General features: G+C 40.7%; 2 protein-coding genes across 2 annotated transcripts in view; both read left to right on the forward strand.

The window, feature by feature from the left end:
- The first annotated feature begins 1,870 nt into the window (after window positions 1-1,870).
- Window positions 1,871-8,691, forward strand: LOC114463906 (protein FAM107B-like). The gene is made up of 4 exons (XM_028447791.1): window positions 1,871-1,981; window positions 2,122-2,308; window positions 8,276-8,420; window positions 8,502-8,691. The coding sequence occupies exons 1-4, from the start codon at window positions 1,969-1,971 to the stop codon at window positions 8,595-8,597; spliced, it is 441 nt and encodes a 146-aa protein (XP_028303592.1). The 5' UTR covers window positions 1,871-1,968; the 3' UTR covers window positions 8,598-8,691.
- A 3,237-nt stretch (window positions 8,692-11,928) lies between these two features.
- Window positions 11,929-22,169, forward strand: part of pik3c2b (phosphatidylinositol-4-phosphate 3-kinase, catalytic subunit type 2 beta) — a 38,110-nt gene continuing 27,869 nt past the window's right edge. The window contains 4 exon segments of the mRNA XM_028447750.1: window positions 11,929-12,055; window positions 18,113-18,523; window positions 18,525-18,602; window positions 18,685-18,785. Of these exon segments, the coding sequence (XP_028303551.1) occupies window positions 18,119-18,523; window positions 18,525-18,602; window positions 18,685-18,785 (584 nt within the window). The 5' untranslated portion in view covers window positions 11,929-12,055; window positions 18,113-18,118.

Below are 22,169 nucleotides of genomic sequence, written 5' to 3' on the forward strand. Positions count from 1 at the left end.
TGTTGTGGTTGCTAAGGAGCTTCATCAGGCGTCCCCATGAGGACAGAGACCCTCTGTGTGTGTGAGGGACCCCCACACCCTCCATGGACGTTTCTCTGAGAGCAAACATAATGTTTACCACAGTGTGTGTGTGTGTGTTCTGGTTACAGAGAGCGTTCAGCATTGATCATGAGTCCAAACACTACAGACACAGACCCAGCAGAGGTGAGTTACTGGTTCTTTAACGTCAGTGAAAACACAATGTGCTGTAGAAATATGAACACACACATCTTTTACTGCTACCAGCTGCTCACAGCTCATTATTTAATGTGTTTAGATCCTGGACAAGCCCCCAAACTGTTCTGGTGCTTTCGTGAGATGGACTTAAAGGCTGTGTCCTAATGTTCCCTCCTATCTCCTTTCCTATCTCCTTTCCTATCCACTGTTCCGTCCCCCCAGGAAGTGTTTAGGTGGCGGCCATGATAAAGAGTGTCTGAGTTCCCTTTAAGCTCAGGAAAAGAGGTTCAATGCTTCCTTTATAACCTCCTTTAGCCTAGGAAACACTGATACATCCTTTACTAAAGGAAACCATATAATGATGACCCACAATTCATTGCGGTGACAACATTTAAAGGGACACACACACCAGAGCGTTTACGGAAACTCAAGATGACCGACAAGTAACGTAGATCATGTAAGTTACTAATGTAATAATATGAACAACTTTAAATAAATAATGTAAAACCTAAATATTATTATATATAGTACAGACATATAATCAGATTATAACTGACATAAAACAGACACTCTGTGGTTCTAGAAAAATGATCAGAGACATTTTTAACCACATGTTTTATTAATCATAATTAATATTAGTGAGTAGAAGGTGAGTGTGATCAACCATTCTCTATGTGACGTTCTTTAGTTTACCTTTAGTTCCTCGTAGCCATGGTAACCTCTTTTCCTTTGATTTACATTCAAACCATATGATTTATGACATTATATCAGTGAAAGTGTTAGAAATGGGCTTTTAGTTTATTTTAGGAATTGTGTAGTTTTTTCACCACGACAGACGTCACTGACCTTCACAGCGTCAGATTATTACGTCACCTAGTGGAAGTGTGTCTGATTGTATAAACAACTTTTCCTAACTCCTCTCCTAACACCTTTCCTCAACCCTGACGTCATTCACAGGGTTAAGGAAAGATAGATAGGAAAGGAGATAGGAGGGAATAATTGTACGTATCCAAGGATTGTAGAGTAGTTAGTGATTAGTGAACTGGTCCAGGGTTTATTATGGAGACACACACACACACACACGATTGATCAAACACACACTGTTAGTTCTAAGGAAACACCACTGTTGGTTCAGAGACCACCACTGGCCTGGAGGAGTCAGATGATAAAACTATGTGTGGTCTAAGTTCAGATGTGATCATGTGCTCTGGAAACTTCAGCTTCCGTCCAGGGTCCACTCACTGCTGGGCTGTTCTATGGTTCCACAGTGTGATGTTTATCCATCCAGACCCCATTGGTACTGGTTGGTTGGTTAGAGAACGTTGTACAACATCAGGATGAGGAGATTGGGTCTTGATTATTCTGACTCTCAGTTTTATGCCCAGTTAGTGGTTCTGTAAATTGTTCTAGTGGTTCTATGAGTGGTTCCCTGTTAGTGGTTCTATTAGTGGTTGTGGTAGTGGGTCTAACTGGGACGTGTCCTGAGTATCAGATCAGTCTACAAAGTTTCACAAAAACACAAACATTGGTTCCAGCCAATTAGAGCGGAGTGCTCTGAAAAGGGCTGTGTGTGTGTGTGTGTGTGTGTGTGTGTGTGTGTGTGTGTGTGTGTGTGTGTGTGTGTGTGTGTGTGTGTGTGTGTGTGTGTGTGTGTGGTCATGTGACCTGGCTGCTGTAGTTGCGTTCCCTGAGAGCTACAGACGCTGAAGGTTCTCAGCTCATGTGTTATTGATCCAATCCACCACTGAGAAGATGATGAAGAACGGTAAGCCCAGGTTGCAGGTTCTTAGTTAAAAGGAGACACACACACACACACACACACATACACACACACACACACACACACACAGATGGACAGGAGGTTTTAACTTGATTGAATGAAAAAAATGGTGATGATGATTACAGAGGTGAAGCTCCGCCCTGATGGAATCCGTAGGAGGCCTGGCCACACCCCCCAACCAGAGGACCAACCAGAAGACCAATCAGAGGACGAGGATGAGAATCTGATTAAACCAAAGAAATTGATAAACCCGATCAGTGAGTCCAGGAGTCACCAAGAACTGCACCGAGAACTGCTGAGTACACACAAGAGGTGCACACACACACACACACACACACACACACACACACACACACACACACACACACACACACACACACACACACGCACACACACACATATATAATATATATATATAAAACTCTTCCTCACCCACTGTGGGCGGTCTCTCTCTCTCTCTCTTTCTTCTCTAAGCTCAGGTCCTCTACCAGAGGCCTGGGATCTTGAGGGTTCTTCAGTATCTTTGCTGTTCCTAGAACTGCACTTTTCTGGACTGAGATGTCTGATGTATTTCCTGGGATCTGCTGGAGCCACTCCTTTAGTTTGGGGGTCACTGCCCCGAGTGCCCCAATGACCACGGGCACCACTGATGTCTTCACCCTCCAGGTTTTCTCCAACTCTTCTCTGAGCCCCTGGTATTTCTCTAGTTTCTCGTGTTCCTTTTTCCTGATGTTGAAGTCACTCGGTGTTGCTATGACAACCACAACGGCTTTCCTCTGCTCTTTGTCCACCACCACAATGTCTGGTTGGTTCTCCATTACCATTCTGTCCGTCTGTATCTGGAAGTCCCACAGGATCTTGGCTCGGTCATTCTCTACCACCTTTGGAGGTGTTTCCCACTTTGACCTTGGGGTTTCCAGCCCATACTCTGCACAGATGTTCCTGTACACTATACCAGTCACTTGGTTATGGAGCTCCATGTAAGCTTTCCCTGCCAGCATCTTACACCCTGCAGTTATGTGCTGGATTGTCTCATTGGCCTCTTTGCACAGTCTACACCTGGGGTCTAGTCTGGTGTGGTAGATCTGGGCCTCTATTGCTCTGGTGCTCAAGGCCTGCTCCTGTGCAGCCATGATGAGTGTCTCTGTGCTGTCCTTTAGTCCAGCTCTGTCTAGACATTGGTACCATTTCCTGATATCCACCACTTCAGTTATGTTTGGGTGGTACATCCCATGTAGGGGCTTGTCCTCCCATGATGGAACCTCCAGCACCTCATCTTCTGTTCCCCATTGTCTGAGACATTCACTGAGCACGTCATCTGTTGGAGCCTTGTCCTTGATGTACTTATGGATCTTAGATGTTTCATCCTGGATAGTGGCTCTCACACTCACTAGTCCTCGGCCTCCTTCCTTACGGCTAGCGTACAGTCTCAGGGTGCTGGATTTGGGGTGGAACCCTCCGTGCATGGTTAGGAGCTTTGGTGTCTTAACATCTGTGGTCTGTATCTCATCCTTTGGCCAGCTTATTATTCCTGCAGGGTATCTGATTATTGGCAGGGGGTAGCTGTTTATAGCCCGGGACTTGTTCTTCCCATTGAGCTGGCTTCTTAGGACACGCCTTACTTGTTGGAGGTATTTGGCCGTAGCCGCTTTCCTTGTCACCTCTTTGAGGTTGCCATTTGTTTGTGGGATTCCCAGGTACTTGTAACTGTCCTCAATGTCTGCTATTGTTCCTTCTGGGAGTGAGACCCCTTCTGTGTGGACTACCTTCCCTCTCAGTCACCATCCGACCACACTTCTCTAGTCTGAATGACATCACAATGTCTGCGCTGTAGATCCGGGTGGTATAGATCAGTGAGTCTATGAGACAGTGAGTCTTATATATATATATATATAATTTATTTATTTTTAATTTTTAAAAGGGAATACAGTCCAGAGTTCATAATGCTCCACAGTCTGTCACCAGGAACTGTTTGCTTTCTTGGTATTTTGTGGTTTGTTTTTTACTACTATGGGATAAATTTAACATCCATGCGTATAATTCTGTTTTGTAGTATTGCTTATGTGTACATTTTCAGTCTGAGCACCGGTCTAGTGTAAGGTCTTTACGTGCTTCGTTTGGGGAAGTGTCTAGGGGGTGGGTTTTTAGTTTTTTAGTTTTGTTAATGGGTTTTATTCTCCCACATGAGTGTTATTGTGTTTTTGTTCTATGTTCATCTTTGTCATTATTTTCTCCCTACAATAACTCTATATTTGAAATGTTTAATCTCTGTCTAATTCAGACATACATCAGTCCTCTACAGCAACGCTTGACAATGGTTGATAACGCAACAATTAAGCTGTGCTCGTGGAATGTTCACGGGTTCCAGAGCTTTTATTCAGGAGTCTCACATACAGTAAGTGATGAGGAACACCATAAGTTAAAAAGACATTATGTTGACAGATCTTTTATTCGTCCTTTACTTCAAAAAGCAGAGGTGTTGCTATTCTTGTTCATAAAGCCTTGTCACCTACTGAAGTTGAGGTCAAGAGTGACGTTATGTTATGATAACAGGGAAACTTTATGGAGACACCGTCTGTTAGTTAAACGTATACGCCCCACCAGCCTGTCCTTCACATTTTCACACCAAGGTTTTTTCACTGTTCTCTGATTGGATTGTGGACTCCTCAGTAATTACAGGTGACTTTAATTACTGTGTGAACCCCCGCTTGGATAAATCTCATATAAGGTTAGACTCTAACGCTGGAACAAGCCAGTCCTTATCAGGCTGCTGTAGCGATGTAGGCTTCATTGACACTTGGAGAACTCTTCATCCCACAGACAGATGATATACTTTCTACTCTAAGGTCCACACCTAGGCATGCCCTCCAGAATGTGTTTCATGTTCAGTTGGTAGTATTATCATCTCAGATCACTCCCCATTGTTGTTGGTCATGTCTAACAAAGAACAACGTCCTCCAATGCAATAACGTTTCAAAAACTCCCTTGAATTCATTCAATATTTTACAGAGAAGTTTAAGATTTTTATGGCTGAGAACGATACCCCAGATATCTCTCCTAATGTGCTGTGGGAGACAGCAAAGGCTGTATCACGTGGTATAGTAATATCTTTTTCTGCATTTTTGAAACGTAAGAGGGGTGCAGAACAGAATATTTTGGACGAACAATTAGATAAGCTAAAGAGGGAATTTGATTCTAATCCTTCGGATGAGTTGAGATCTCAAATAAACAGCACAGCTGCAGCCCTCGACACCCTAATGACGTTTAAAACCCAGAAATGTCTTTTTTATGCTAAACACAGAATGCATGAATTTGGTAACAAGCCGAGTAAATATTTAGCAAAATTCATCAAAAAAGGGATAAATTGTCAGGCAGTTCCTGTAATAAAGGATGGGAGAGGTAAAAGAATGCATTATGGCAAAGACATTAACAGCTGCTTTTTACCAATCTTTATATAAATCAGATGTTGAACCTAACTCTGAAACCCTGATGCATACGTTTCTGTCAGCTGTCAGTCTTCCTCAAGCTTCCCAGGCCCAGAAGGATTTGTTGAACAGGCCCATTTTACATGTGTGCTATTAATGATATGCAAAACAACAAGGCACCAGGGCCGGATGGCACAACCCCAGAATTTTTTAAACTTTCCAGAACCTGTTGGTCGATGCTCTACTTAGTGTTGTCTTATTCATTTGAATCTGTTCATCTCCCAGACATTATGATGGATACCAACATCTCGTTAATTCTGAAAAAGGGCCGACCACCGGAGGATTGCTCTTCATATTGGCCAATTGATCTACTCGATGTGGACAAAAAGCTTATTGTGAAAATTATGGCGACAGGATTAGAAAAAATTCTACCAGACCTCATTTCAGTAGATCAGACTGGTTTCATTCTAGGCAATGGTCTCCTTCTGGGTTTGTCTGTCTGGGTATACATATTACTCCGTCCCTCTCTGGTCTTTATAAAGCAAACTTTCTGCCTTTAATCCGCAGAATTAAACACAACCTGGCACGCTGGACCTCCCTCCCATTGTCCTTTCTGGTTAGAATTAATATTTTTAAAATGAACATACTCTATACTAAATGATCCCAGTTCTTCTGACGAGAAAATCAGTTTCTATTCTAAACAGTTCATTGACTTCCTTTTTGTGGAAGAATAAACAAGCTCGATTGAAGCTACAGCTCTGAGTTGAAGATGGTGTTCTGGCTTTGCCCAGTATTAAATACTACCAACTGGGTTTCCTGGGCAGGTATCTTTGGGAATGGGTTAGAAATGACCCAAAATCTACATAGCTCAATTTAGAAGCTGCCCCTCTGGAATATTTTATATGTTTCTAAAAAATGGGTTTCAGAAAGAATGAACACCTTGAAGGTATGGAGAGCCATTAGGAAGATAGAGACTCAGGAAGACCATCTTTCTACTCTTACCCCCATTTATCTAAATCCAGACTTTCCTCCTGGTATTGTAGATTCTGCATTCTCTCTCTGGTCAGACAAAGGTATCTGCATCATAGCAGACTTAGTGGATAATGGTATTAATAAATCATTTGACCAGCTCTCGGTTGAGTTTAACCTTCCCACCACACACTTTTTTGGTATCTACAGGTTCGGAGCTTTGTCTCCTCAAAAATAAGGCTACATTCAGGGGGGCTCTCTCAATCTTCTGTAGAAGAAGTACTGCAGGATCCCATTCCTCCAAAATGAATAAGCAGGTTTAATAATGCTCTTTGTCCACGAGGGTGTGAACCCTCTGAAGTCACTTTTGGAGGCTGATCTTGGTACAATAAGAGGAATTTATGGTCTTACTTGGACAGATATTTCTAAAGAGGCTCGTTCTCAACATCTGTAACTCTTTACTGCCTGAAGTCTTGGCTACGAAGCCATTTTATTTGTAATTATTTTTATAATTTCTTGTTCTTGTAATAACATTTACTCTCTTTCCTTTCTCCTCCCACATCACCCTTTTGTGATACACACTTGCTTAATTTTGCATTACGTGGTTTGGTCAGAGTTTTTGCTTTTTCTTGCCTGTACTGTTTAAAATATGGTAATTGATGTAAATATTTCTTGTTTTTTGTCTTTAAATGGAAACATAATAAATCACTAGTGTGTGTGTGTGTGAGTTGTGTAGATGAACTGGAACAATCAATGGAGCAAAAAATTGTAGGAGGAGTTTAGGTTTAATATGTTTAAAAACACTTGATCATTTCCAAATGTTTAAAATGTATAAATGAAATCTTTTAAATTGTTGTTAATGTATAATTATATTTTTCCTGTAGCTCCACCTTTAGGACGGTATGTGTGTTGTTACAGTTATCTGATGTAAAGTTTGGTGATTGTTTTTGTTGAATTTAATCAGAAGAAGAAGAAGCAGAAACACGCTCTAAAACAACAATTCATAGAAAATGAGGAAATAAATGTAAATGACAACAGAAGTTCATCAAACATAAATAAAAGACAGAAACAGAGGAAAGTGTTGTTTCAGTGTTAATGCTCTGCTCTGATTGGTCATTACTCTAATGCTGACATAAATGTTGATCATGTGACCTTCAGATCAGAGACAGTCACATGTCTGTGATGAAGTCATCCTGTGAAGCTGGATAAACATATCCTGACATTAACTAAACCTGTGGTTTGACGCCTGGATCAGTGGGTGCACACGTAAAAGGGGCGGAGTTAGTAGCGTCTGACCAATCAAGAACCCTGACCTCTAAAACTGGCCACTACCTGATTATGTGTCGAAGTGTCCTTGAGCAAGACACTGAACCCTAAGTTGCTCCCAGTGGTTGACTAGCACCTTGCATGGCAGACCATCCCACTGGTGTGTGACTGTGAGAGAGATGTAAAGCTCTTTGTTTCAGTGAGGAGATAACGCTCTATATAAATCAAGTCCATTTACCATCTTCACTGGATTCCATTTGACCACCATCGTCATGGCAACAGATGGATTTGTGCTCACGTTTCCATCAGTGATGAGAGGTTTCTCCTGATTGGCTGTCGTTCACAGGATCTAACGTCACTGGTTGGTCCAACGAGCAGCTAGCTCTGTTAGCTTTGCTCGTTAGCGCTCGTAGCTTTGGATCTATTACAAAGGCAGGGTTAGCGTTTCAATGAGCAGCTCCATGATGAAGATCACACACAGCGTCTGCAACAGGAAGTGACACGTGTCCACATGCTTTAACTCACTGACAACTTATGGATTCAACAGACTGTGCTGGACTCATTCTCCCACAATGCAATGGGACAGTTTTTAACGTGTGCATGTGTGTGTGTGTGTCAGTGTGGAGAAGCCGGAGCTTCAGCGAGTTCTGGAGTCGAGGAAACGTGATCAGCTGATTCGTCAGAGGAAACAGGAAGAGGAAGCTCACAGGACTATCTCCCCCCTGGAGGCGGAGCTTCTACGGAGACACAAGAAGCTGGAGGAGGTAACACACACACACACACACACACACACACACACACACACACGCACGCCTGACCCTGTGTGTGTGTGTGTGTGTGTCCAGTATGAACAGCAGCAGCAGGAGAACCTGAAAGCTCCAGAGTTTGTGAAGGTGAGGGAGAACCTGAGGAGAACATCTGTGGAAAAGAACCAGAGCTGAACGACCAGTCAGTGTGTGTGTGTGTGTGTGTTTTACTGTGAAATTCTAACTTTTCATTCCACTTTATAATGATTAAATACATTAACTACTTAAAGCTGCTGGTCTGGCTTTTATTGTGAAGGGCTGAGTTGTGTGTGTGTGTGTGTGTGTGTGCCACACTGCATCCGCTCAAACCATCCTTTCTGCTTCCTGTCAGGAGTGAAGCCCTGCCAAAATAAAACATGGTTCACTATGGCCACCATAGACATTATAATACGTAGACGCCGCATCGACTGCCCCGCCCACTAGAGCGGTGCGTCAACAAGGCGGCCATCTTGGACCGGTGTCAATCACTCGTACAGTGTATTACATCATCTATAGAGGAATGATGTGTTTACACTATTTCAGATGTGCTCAGGTTTTTATTGACAACATTGTTTAAGGCTGTACGTTGCATTTGACAGTTGTTATTGATATTGTATAATTGTACTACTACTGTGTTAGTTATTGATATTCTTATAAATATCATTATATTCTCATATTATTGTATTTTTAGTTTTTAATAATAATACTACTACTACTACTAATAATAATAATAATACAATGACAATACCAATCAATCAATCTTTATTTGTATAGCGCCAAATCATAACCAATGGTATCTCAAGACACTTTACAGTAGAGCAGTCTTAAGGACGGACTCTTCATTTTATGGATACACACATATGCATATATACGTATATACACATACATATGTATCCCACACCCAACATGAATTCATCATGGCGGCAAGGAAAACCTTCTGTTAAGCAGCAGGAACCTTGTGTGGATCCCATTCCTATGATGAACAGCCATCCACGTTATGCTGTGTTGGGTGTGTGCAGAGGAAAGGGTGGAGACAGAGTTGTTGAGACTCTGTAACTCCACACTGAGGATCCCACGGACCTGCAAGACAAAAGCCAGAAGGAGAACAGGAGCAAACACACAAGGGAAGAAGCAGACATAGAGGGAGTGTTAGAGAGAGGAATGGGACCCTCTCCGGTCCCTCTCTAACCTAAATGACCTCTCTCTTAACGCCCTCTCCAACCTCTCTCCAACCGAGCATGCCAGACCCCCCCCCCCCCGGCAGTCTATGCCTATTGCATCTTAATTATGAGCTATGAGCTGGTTCCTAACTAAAAGCTTTACCAAAGAGGAATGTTTTGAGCCTAACCTTAAAGGTAGAGAGGGTGTCTGCCCCCCGAACCATGGTTGGTAGATGGTTCCAGAGAAGTGGGGCCTGATAACTGAAAGCTCTACCAGTAACTATAATATTAATTATTATTATTATTATTATTATTATAGTTTTTATTATAACCATTACTATTATACCGTTACTATTATTACTATTACTATATTATATCATCATCATTAATTATTGTAGCCAAAGAACTGAAATATTCAAAGATGAAAATGAAGTGTTGAGTGGTAAAACCAGCATTTTAAATATATCTTTGTATCATAACTATAAATGTGTGATGTTTTTAAAAAATAAAACTGTTTAGAAATCAGTTTAAAAATCAACTAATAATTTTACTTAGAGATTGAGAAATATCTCTTTCTCTCATAATGTCTATGCACCGCTGCCTCCACCACCACCTGTTCAGAATCAGAATCAGAATCAACTTTATTGATCATGTAATGTATGTTATACACACGAGGAATTTGACTTGGTGAACTGTGCTCTCTATTAATGTAAACATTAAATAATAACAATCAACTAGAAAAAATATAAACATAAATATAAACAGTAGTTGGACAAATATGTGCAAAACTAAATAAAATAATATAACAAGATAAGATAATAATAATAATAATAATAATAATAATAATAATAATAATAATAATAATAATAATAATAATAATAGTGCAGTAGCACTAGTGCAGGTTAACATTTAAATTAAATATTATATGTTTATGTACATGAACATTCTCAGTGACAGATTGATCCAGGGTTGTTATGTTTAGTTCCAGGTTATTTCACAGTAACAGGTCTGTTGACGTGTTCCTCCACAGTCGATGCTGTGTCTACGTATTATGATGTCTATGTGTCCCGGGGCGTTGTGGCTACAACAGTAGCTTGCCACCACTGTGTGTGGAGGGACACATCAATTTAAAGAGCTGAGAGTATCTTTGAGAGGAGAAATATAAAAGATAGATAGATAGATAAATAGATAGATAGATAGATAGATACTTTATTCATCTCCAAGAGAAATTCACAGTTCCAGCAGCTTACAGGTATGGGAACACAGGGGCATGCAGGGAAAGTACAATGTAAAAATTTTAAACAGTGCAAAAAAAGTACTAAGGTAAAATATGATGGTATAAAAACGAAATACAGTATAGTGTCTGCCAGTCCAGTTCAAGTGCAGTTGTGCAGATGACAGTGTGCAATGTACAAACTGCGTAATGGTCAGTTTGTACATACTTAGAGTCCAACTTGTAGATGTGTGTGTGTGTGTGTGATAAAGTGCGTGTGTGACAGAGGGTGCATGGTGTGATTAGCATTAAGTCCAGTGTTCTATGGTTGATTTTATCGCCCCCCCCCCCTAGAGTTGTTAAAGAGCCACATGGTGTGGGGGAGGAACGATGTCCTCAGTCTGTCAGTGAAGCTGCTCCTCTGCCTGGAGATGGCGCTGTGCAGTGGATGGTGTGGATTGTCTATGATGGACAGTAGCCTGTTCAGAGTCCGTTTCTCTGCCACAGATGTAAGGCTATAAGATATAATGCTTTATTAATATTATTACCTGTGTGCAGACAGCAGCTGTTAACATTTAAAGAAATATTTTAAACACGAGAAATTCAATTAACAAAAAAAACCAAAAAAAACACCTCATATTACATGTAGACATCATGGAAACAATGATTCATCAGCTCCTTCAGTGAAAAACTGAAGTTTAAAAATGACATTTTTACTTTGACTCCAATCGTTAGAATGACAAAAAATGGAAAATTATGTAAAAAGTTTCAGTTTTTAAGATAAAATTCTGATAATATCATCTACAATGACTCCAACATTTTTTAATTTTTTTTAAGAATATTGAAAATGTTTTTTAAAATCTATGTTTACATTCAAACATGTTGATTCACTGTAGGATCAATGTTTGATCGATTAATAATGTGTGTATTAATAATGTGGGTGTATAATTTGTTTAGGACAATCTGATAGCAATAAATAATAAATAAAAATATTATCAATTGTTTCAAATTCGTGATTATCAACTAATAATATCTATTAATCAATTATCATTGTATTTATTTATTTTTATCATGTCATATAAGTTTCACCGGAAGCTGCGTCACTCACACGGAATGAGTTTTATAGCGCATGCGCGGTGCTGCTTTGTGCTACTGAGCTAAACACACACCGGTGTTTACCGGGCTGTCCTCGGAACCACGCGCTCATGACTGGGACCAACCACCGGCCCCGGTAGCACCAGGTAAGACACGCCCACACACACACCGGTACCGAGCCCTCCGATGACGTCACACCCAAAAACCTCTGCGGCAGGTGCTGGTGACGTCACAGTTCCCACCGTAACCTGTGGGAGTGACACACACACACAGTTCTCACACACACACAGAGTTCACACACACACACACACACACACACACACACAGATTTCACACACACACACAGTTTTCACACACACACACACAGTTCTCACACACACACAGAGTTCACACACACAGAGTTCACACACACACACACACACACACACACACACACACACACACACACACACACACACACACACAGAGTTCACACACACACACACACACACACACAGAGTTCACACACACACACACACACACACAGTTCACACACACACACAGAGTTCACACACACACACAGAGTTCACACACACACAGAGAGTTCACACACACACACACACACACACACACACACTAAATCAGAACCTGGAATAGATCAATAGATCATCAGTGACACAGATGTTGATAAATCAGCTGTTTATAGATAGTGAATGTGATGAAACATTGAAAGTGATGTAATCAGTATTTATGATTCTGAGATATTAGGAATTAATGAAATATCAACAGAACTTATTTATAGTGGGCTCTATTCTACATGTGTGTAAGTCCAATAAACCACACAGTGGTGCTGTTTCTGGCTATATGCTATTCTCCTCCTGTACTTAAGTCAGTCACTTCACACCTTCATCACAGTTACACACTGTGGGTGGAGCCTCCCTGAAGTGTGGGCGTTCCCATTCAAATCTGGCTTTACGCACATTCTCCGGTGTGTGTAAGTCCTTTTCCTCTTACGTTCTTCTAACCCTGGAATAAGTGCAGCGCCCCCATAAGGTGAAACATTATATTACACTAGAAATATGGACTTAGTTACATTTGAAGCCACACAGACTCGTGCGTCGTGCAGCAGCAGCTGTGATCACTCAGCTGCTGCTGTGTGATTAATTAAAACTGTGACAGACACAGATTTCTGTCCACGTTGGTCACAGTGATTCAACTATTTTATGTCCAACGTAAAGTCACAGTTTGATCCACTACAGAGTAAAACATGCTGTCATATGCAGATGAGGATGGAATGATGAGGCTCAGGTCACTTTAAACTATTAATATTTAAAACTGTGTATTATGGAAGTTAATAGTTGTGTTTCACTGTAAACATCCCTCTGTATTAAAGCAGGACGCTCTGTGGACGCGTTATTACATCATATCTACATCATATAACTCTGTCACGCTTTACAGTGATGATGATGATGATGATGATCAAGGAGAGAGATTTTAACTGTGACTCAGACAGAATGCGGCTGATTCTCAGTCACACTGCAATAGTCTGATCAATAGTCTGATCAATAGTCTGATCAATAGTCTGATCAATAGTCTGATCAATAGTCTGATCAATAGTCTGATCAAATCAACCTGTTACATTGTTTATCAATGAAGGCGTTTCAAATTAAAAGTGAACTTCATCATTTTCACAGATTTCAATAACATTTACAAGCGTTGGTAAAACTCTATGTTCTGTGATTTTTAGACAGCCCAAAAAAATGACATCATCACCTCCTTTCGCGTGGTGGGCGTGTCAGCAGACATTCTCTGGACCAGAGAGTACGCATTGGAGAGAAGTGCGTTACTGCCGGTGCGCAAAAAAGTGCTTAAGTCCAGACGGGAGAATAGAGCCTAAATGTTGAAATGTTGCAGTGATGATAGACAGCCCGTACTACGCAGCGTGCTAGCGGTGCTACGCTAAGTACCACCTTTTTTGAGTAGCTGGAAGTAGATGACACCATGATTTAACCTCTCCAGTCCAGTAGGTGGTGATATACATCTATTCACAATGGTTACAATACGTGTTTGTGTCATAGTAGTGTTTTTCCGATACCGATTCCCACCGCAGAGTTACATGGTAACGCAAACACTCTCGGTGTATTCTGCTTATTTAAAGTAGTTTGAAGAAGAGTTTGATGCTGTAAATCATGTGTTATTTCTTTTTCTGATACTATCTTTATAAATAAAGTAGTCGGTAAATTTTCATTCAAATATAAAGCTTCATTTGACTGGAACATTCTCCCATTATCGATCCGCTCTCTAACCTCTGTCTATGTTTAAAAATGCTCTTGTCCTCCATCTCCAGAATATCTGTCAGCCTAAACCTTTTTATTTATTTAATCTAATGAAAGTTTTTACTATCATTAGATAGCTACTATTAATGATATCACTAATATTACTTATTTAGTTTGGTATAAAAAATTTACTGTTTTGATCAACTGTTAAATGTTTACTGTGTATGTATGGGTGTGTATGTTTGTGTTCCATCTCAAGGGGCTTATCCTCCAATAAATAAATTTGTCATCAGTTCACACCAAACGCGACTACAGTGGATTTAATCACCCGTGAAGAGTCGCTTGATCATAGTCGTGCTTTTTGATCTTTTCTTCTACCCAGTGACGTGACGTAGGGAGGAACTCGCTGCTGATAGGATGTCGTGACACAGCATCACTCGAAGTTGTTTAAAAAGTTAAAAATGTAGGGCCCTATAAAAATGTTTTATTTTTTTTACAAATTCTGTTTTTTCTTATTTAATTTTTTAAATTCTGTTTTCTCTTAAAAAAATGTATCATTTGTTAAAGAAAATGTTAGTTTTTAACTCCTGTGAATAACTCGTCATAATTAAACAAAAATGTATGTCAAAAATAAAGTAAGATTGAATGAAAAGGTAGATATAAGTTATAGTGACATGGATTATTCTGACTGCTCCTTTTTAATTATTTATATGTCATATAAAGATGTACGTTTAATCGTTTTTATTGGTAGATTCCATGATTCCTTTAACGTGTATTTTATAGGGCCCTAAAAACGCTCAACTTTGAGTGACTTCCAGTGACTCAGATCACATGATTTTTTTTTTAAAATTTATTTATTCAGTTTATTTCCGACATGGTTACATTCACTTTTTTTTTTACATTTTTTTTAATTTTTTTAATTTTTTTGTTCATGCCGAAAAAGGAGACGAGATTAGCAGTTTGCTTATCTAGGCCCCGTCCCCTGTTTTGTACATCGAAAATTTACATCAAAGCTTGTCTCTCTGGTCAAACATCCTTAGGTTGTTCTGAACAGTCCTTTTTTGTGTAGGATTTATTCTCATCTGTAGTCAGTGTTGTCTTTTTTTTTTTTTTTTTTATTCGTCCTCTCTATCGTTGTTCGTGTCGGTCTTGTTCCCTGCTAGACATTGTTTGCGTTCCTCCAGTTCAAGAAAAGTTAATCTTCTTTTGAAGTTGTTTGAAAGGTTTTTCCCTTTTCATCCATGACGTCACCACTCGGGAATGTCTCTTTTGGACACACAAATTTGCAGCTTGTTTTGTCTCTACATCAAGGTTATTCCTGCTGTTTTTAGTTCTATTGGCAGTGTTGTATTTTCCACTGTTATATTTAACCCTTTCTTGTATAAACACATTACTATGTCTTAGTTCATAAGCAAGGTTAGTAATGTAATCCTTAATCACCCCACCACCTAGCAATTGAAATGAATAAATGAACCTTTTTTACTCTTGGTTTCCACATTGAATTCAGTGTCAGTGAAATAATCACAGTCTGAGTTTTGTTTCCAGTGTTTATATAGATCTGGGTCCATATCCATGATTACCATCAGCAATGTTGTTGTTTAGGTGGATCCTTCGTATTTTCCCAAGTCTTCCATCGTTTTGATGAATATTGGTTTTCCGTTCTCTTCTCCCAGTGGTGTGATATAAATCCTGCAGTTTCTCGTCCACGTCTTTAGAGTCTTTCCTCCTTTTTTTATTTGGCGTGCCTTCCATGCAATGCTTGCGTTTCGTTTTGTCAAGTTTTCATTAATAAATATCTTCGTTTCCTTCAGTTTTTTGCCTTGCTTCAGTAGTTCTCCTTTAAATTTCATATTCGGGAAGGTTATTTTTACAGCTCTGTTATCATTTCTCTTTGGCAGGAGATGGCAGGAGTTGATGTTGTCAGGGTTCAGGACAATGTCCTTTGACTCCAAGTAGTCAATGACCTGTTGTTCAATCGAACAACAGTGTTGTTTCGTCACTCATGTAACTCCTGGGTATTATCTTTAGGCCTGTGATGATGACATCGTTCTCTCTTTCCTTTTGTTCCAGCTCTTCAACCCTCGCGTTCAACAGTTTTATCTCTTCAGCATTTCTCTCATTCTGCTGTTTCAGTACCTTTGCTTCACTTTGAAGGTTTTCCAGTGATTTTTCCAGCGTCTTTTCCAACAACTTTATCTCGGCAGATAGACCGTCTTTGAGGTTTCGTAGTCCCTCGCGTATCATCTCCTTGACCTCTTCCAAACCCGGATCAGATTCTGGAGGGCCTCCATGCGGTTTCTTAACCATTTTTCTTTTCGTCTTGGGCCCAATTTTTCAGGCTGTTCAGCTGTAGCTGTAGCCAAGGTCGTGTTATCGGAGCCAGTGAAAACACGTCTGCTCTCTCCAAAAGACCAGAGAAGTTTTGAGTTCTTGTCATGTCGGCTCCGCCCCCTCAGGGCGAGGGGGAGGCGGCTAGGTCTGACCTGCAGGTTCTGGGTCTGAGTCAGAGAGAGCTGGTTCTGTCAGAGGCTCTGCAGGCTGAGAGAAGACCGCACCCTCAGTCACACCCTCAACGACCCGCCCCAGATTGAGTGAAGGGAGGTCACATGACCTCTCCAATGACATTTATATTGATTTAGAATGTCATCTAGCACCTTTAAAGGTTCAACTTTGACCTTCAGGTCTGAGCTGAGCCTCCTTTTCTGTTTGTCATGCCATTCTTCTTCATGGTTTACTTGTTAAATGTAAACAGTGTGAGGGATACTGCCCCATCAGTCCATGTGAGGTACTGCAGCAACAATAGAGCAGGAAGTGACCCCTGACCTGGGGGGTTCAGCGTAAATATGACGCTTTAAATCAGCGACTAATGTTTGCAGTCGATATAATCAATTATCAATCAATCAATCTTTATTTGTATAGCGCCAAATCATAACCAATGGTATCTCAAGGCACTTTACAGTAGAGCAGTCTTAAGGACGGACTCTTCATTTTATGGATACACACATATGCATATATACGTATATACACATACATATGTATCCCACACCCAACATGAATTCATCATGGCGGCAAGGAAAACCTTCTGTTAAGCAGCAGGAACCTTGTGTGGATCCCATTCCTATGATGAACAGCCATCCACGTTATGCTGTGTTGGGTGTGTGCAGAGGAAAGGGTGGAGACAGAGTTGTTGAGACTCTGTAACTCCACACTGAGGATCCCACGGACCTGCAAGACAAAAGCCAGAAGGAGAACAGGAGCAAACACACAAGGGAAGAAGCAGACATAGAGGGAGTGTTTGAGAGAGGAATGGGACCCTCTCCGGTCCCTCTCTAACCTAAATGACCTCTCTCTTAACACCCTCTCCAACCTCTCTCCAACCGAGCATGCCAGACCCCCCCCCCCCCCCGGCAGTCTATGCCTATTGCATCTTAATTATGAGCTATGAGCTGGTTCCTAACTAAAAGCTTTACCAAAGAGGAATGTTTTGAGCCTAACCTTAAAGGTAGAGAGGGTGTCTGCCCCCCGAACCGTGGTTGGTAGATGGTTCCAGAGAAGTGGGGCCTGATAACTGAAAGCTCTTCCTCCTATACTACTTTTAGAGATGAATGGAACAACGAGTAGTCCAGCATTTTGAGAGCGTAGTGTTCTGGGGGGATTGTATGGCACTACAAGCTCCTTGAGATAGACTGGTGCCTGTCCATTTAGGGCTTTATAAGTGAGAAGAAGAATCTTGAATTCTATTCTATATTTTATGGGAAGCCAATGCAGAGAGGCTAATACAGGAGTAATGTGATCTCTTCTCCTAGTTTTAGTCAGTACACGTGAATTATGTTGACTGATCAGTGCAGCCTTACCACACACACACACACACAATAAATCAATCAAAGCATGACAGTTGTAGTTTGAATACTATCTATAACCATCCCTACTCTCTGTGCCCTCCTGCAGCTTGTCATGTCGGCTCCGCCCCCTCAGGGCGAGGGGGAGGAGGCTAGGTCTAACCTGCAGGTTCTGGGTCTGAGTCAGAGAGAGCTGGTTCTGGCAGAGGCTCTGCAGATGGAGTACGACGCCCTCTGCCGGCTGAGAGAAGACCGCACCCTCAGTCACACCCTCAACGACCCGCCCCAGGCTCCGCCCCCAATCCCTGCCCGGGACCCGCCTCCTCAAAACCCCACCCCCAGCTCTCTGTACATCCTGGATGCTCCGAGGTCGGACGAGTTCGATAAGTTTACCATCATTCCCAGAGACGATGAAGACACGCCTCCAGCTGTGCCCCCTCGCCTCCCTCTCAACCAATCACTACGCAGGACCACGACCAGCAGGGACCAATCAGGGAAGCCCGTGGCCCGCAGTAAAACCCCCCCCCCCCCAAGTCCCGCCCAGAACCTACCTACCTGTCAATCAAAGCCGTACCCAGAGGAGGCTGTCAGCTGACCCAGTGAGAGACACACACACACACACACACACACACACCATTAAACAGAGCTCCCCTCTGATTGGCTGCTGCCTGTGATTGACAGGTGTCCCTGCGCTCCAGGACCAATGGCTTTGGCTTTGAGCTGTTCCAGGTGTCAGAGGAGAGAGACGAGGAGGTGGCGGCGTTCTGCCACATGCTGGACGTGTGAGTTACTCACTGTGTCCGCACTAGCAGTGTTTCCATTATCCTTGGAATAGTTCAATAAAAGCTGTTCATGGAAACACCTCATTTTTAGAAAAAACACTCAAATATTGCTAAAAAGAATTTCAGACGTGTCTGTATTTGTTAATTAAATTTTTTTTTATTTCTTTATTTTCTTCACTTGTCTGCACATGATGTCAAAGGTCAACACTACAAGAAGTGCAATCATTATGAGACAGCAATGCATGTTTTGGTATTGCAATGAAATATATTAATTTATTTCATCGCTTAATTGTGACCATCACCAGCCCTCCCTAAGGAAGGGTAAGAAACATTTTATAATGGGGAGGATATAAAAAGGGAGAGCAGTGTTACACCTAGTTGGAGGGGGAGGGGCATGGGAAAGGGAGCAGGGAGGAGAGACTCAAGGCAGGAAATAGAAATCAACAACATCCTTATACAAATATAGATTAAGATACTTTGGTACAGAAACAGAGAAAAAGGAAACTGTGTAATGTATATACTGTATACACATGCATACAACTACACAATAAACATTTTGAAAGGGACAGTATTCAAAATATACAATTAACTGGAGGAACAAGTTGTAATTCAAAACAAACAGTAATGGTACCATATGATCACTGAGCACAATATAAATGTGTCAAGAGCCCCGTCATCATACACACACACACACACACTCTCTCTCTCTAACCTGGCTATAATGGGATTAATCAGAAGCCAAGTGGTTGAAGTGGGATATAAAGTGTTGCCATGTTTGAACAAAATCTTCCTGAACAGTGTACTTTAATTTTTCCAAATTGAGGAAAAACATGATCTCCCTAAGACATTTGGAAAAGGACTCTTGGAGCAGTTCCACTGTAATAATATTGTGTGTCGAGCAATGAGAGATGTTAATGTAACAGAGTTTAGATCAGCCCGACCCATTAACTTAAATTGTAGGCCTGAGCCCAAAGCTAACCCGACGTAAATTATTATTTTATTGAACGTATAGCAGCCGTAGATTAATAGCGCTGTGCCTCAGGGAGAGGGGGAAGGGGGGTGGGGGGGTACACACCCTCACCACAGCCCTAAAGATATATTAATGACGTGATTCAAGTTGTTATCACAGTTTTACAGGCTTTAATGGAGGTTGTAGTAACACTAAAAATAAACAATCAAACACACAAAGAAGCGTCTTACACCATCATACACACACTACCGTGGGAACAGAATTGTTTACTAGTCTTTTCCCGCCCTTTCCCCAGCCTCCCAGCCAATCAACACTCAGAACACATGTAAACAAAGACACACATTGGCAGAGAAAGCTGCAGTAACCATGATGCCTTCATGACCGTGGGAAATCTCAGCATCAGTTAACCACTGAATACACACAGTGGAACATAACCAGAACATAGAACCGTTACAGTATGTAGACCAGACCAGGTGGTCTATGTGTGGAGCACAGACCTGACTGAAGAACCAATCATATTTGTTCTCTGAGCTCCAGCAGCAAATGAGGAATGAGCAAAATCAGCAAATAATCATCAGTGAATGTGAACAACTAAACACAACACAGTTAATATCCTGTCACACTACTATCAGAAACACTTTAGAAATGATACCATAACAATGTAGAAGTGTTTTTGTGTTTATTAATAAATTATATTCATATCATAAAGATTTTTTTAAAAAAGTTAAAAATGAAGTCCGGCCCTCCCAGCCTTGGTCTTTAAGGTTCCGCTATCTTCAAATAAAACAAGACTGTTGTACATTTTTGATAATAAAGCTTTCTGATTTGATTGAGTGATAGCACATCAGTCCATGGAAGCTTTGAAGGAAGTGAAGGGAAATTAGGAAATGTGGTAGATGCATACTGCCTAATTTGAAAATATCTAAAAAGCTGTGATTTAAATAATCCATACAAGTAGGGAATACCATTTACATAGAAGTCTTGAAAACTCTTGATACCTTTTTTGTTCCACTGCAAGAAAGTCAAGTCTCAGGAGGAAAGTGGGAATAGGGGGTTATTATATATTTATATAAAATTAATACAGATAAAAATGGACATCTTCCTATAAAAAAGAGAGTTTTTTCTTCCCACTGTCACTAAATGTTTGTTCATGTGGATCTTGTTGGGTTCTTTCTTTCTTACTATGGACTTTATATTTTGGTCAGATGACTTTGTTGTATTTTGCGCTATATAAATAAATGAGTTGAATTGAATTGAATTCAATCTAAATTGTTGCCAAATTTTGAATGTGTTAAAGACTATGGGGTTGTCTGAATAATAAGTGATTTTTAATGGTATAGAGGAAGAGGTGAAAGATAATACTCTAAGGAGCTAAAGTATCTTATGAATATGAGCAGCCCAATAGTAGAGATGAAAATATGGCAGTGCTATATTTGTGCACCTCTGAAGTAGAGTTTTAGAAATCCTTGGAGTTTTCTCTTGCCATATAAAGGAGGCCATTAATTGGTCAAGCGATTTAAAAAAAAAAAAAAAAAACTTTTGAAAGCGTAAGAGCGGAATATTTTAAAACAAGAAGTGACATTTTGGTAAAACATTCATTTTTACTGTGTTTACTCAGCCAATCAGTGAAAGTGGCAAACTGCTCCTTCTTTAAAAGTGTGTGGGAAACATTGATGCCAAGACACTTAAATCTGTCTTACTAATACAAAATTTAAAGGAAAAATCTGTGTGTTGAAGATGAAGAGCAGTCTCATTAATAGGAAAACAAACACTTCTGAGAAGATTCAGCTTATAACCTGAAAAGGAGCTAAAATAGCTGGTATACTGGATGCAAGGCAAATTTATTTTATACACAAGGCAACTCAATGTGCTTTACATGATCAAAAAGTGCAACATTTAAGAGTTTAAAATCAATAAGAACATTAAAATCATCAGTAAAATCATCAACAAACACATGACATCATCAACATGACCATAAATCTCTCTCAATCATACACAGTAGAGAAAAAAGTTCCTTTAACTTTGATTTAAAAATGTTCACATGTGATGCTGACTTCAGCTCTGCTGCAGTTTGTTCCACTTCTTTGCAGCATAACAACTAAACACAGCATCACCATGGTTACTGTGAGCTCTGGGCTCCACTATCTGACCTGTGTCCATAGATCTCAGAGACCTGCTGGGTTCATACCTGACTAACATCTCACTGATGTATTCTGGACCAAACCCATTCACACATTTATAACCAGCAGCAGAACTTTACAGTCTCCTCTGAGGCTGACTGGGAGCCAGTGTAATGTGTTCTGACCTCTTTGTTCTGGTTCAGACCTGAGCTGCAGCGTTCTGAACCAGCTGTAGATGTTTGATGAAGACCATTACAATAGTCCAGTCTGCTGGAGATAAAAGCATGGACCAGT

Source organism: Gouania willdenowi, chromosome 5 (assembly GCF_900634775.1).
Source record: "Gouania willdenowi chromosome 5, fGouWil2.1, whole genome shotgun sequence".
Lineage (NCBI taxonomy): Eukaryota > Metazoa > Chordata > Actinopteri > Blenniiformes > Gobiesocidae > Gouania > Gouania willdenowi.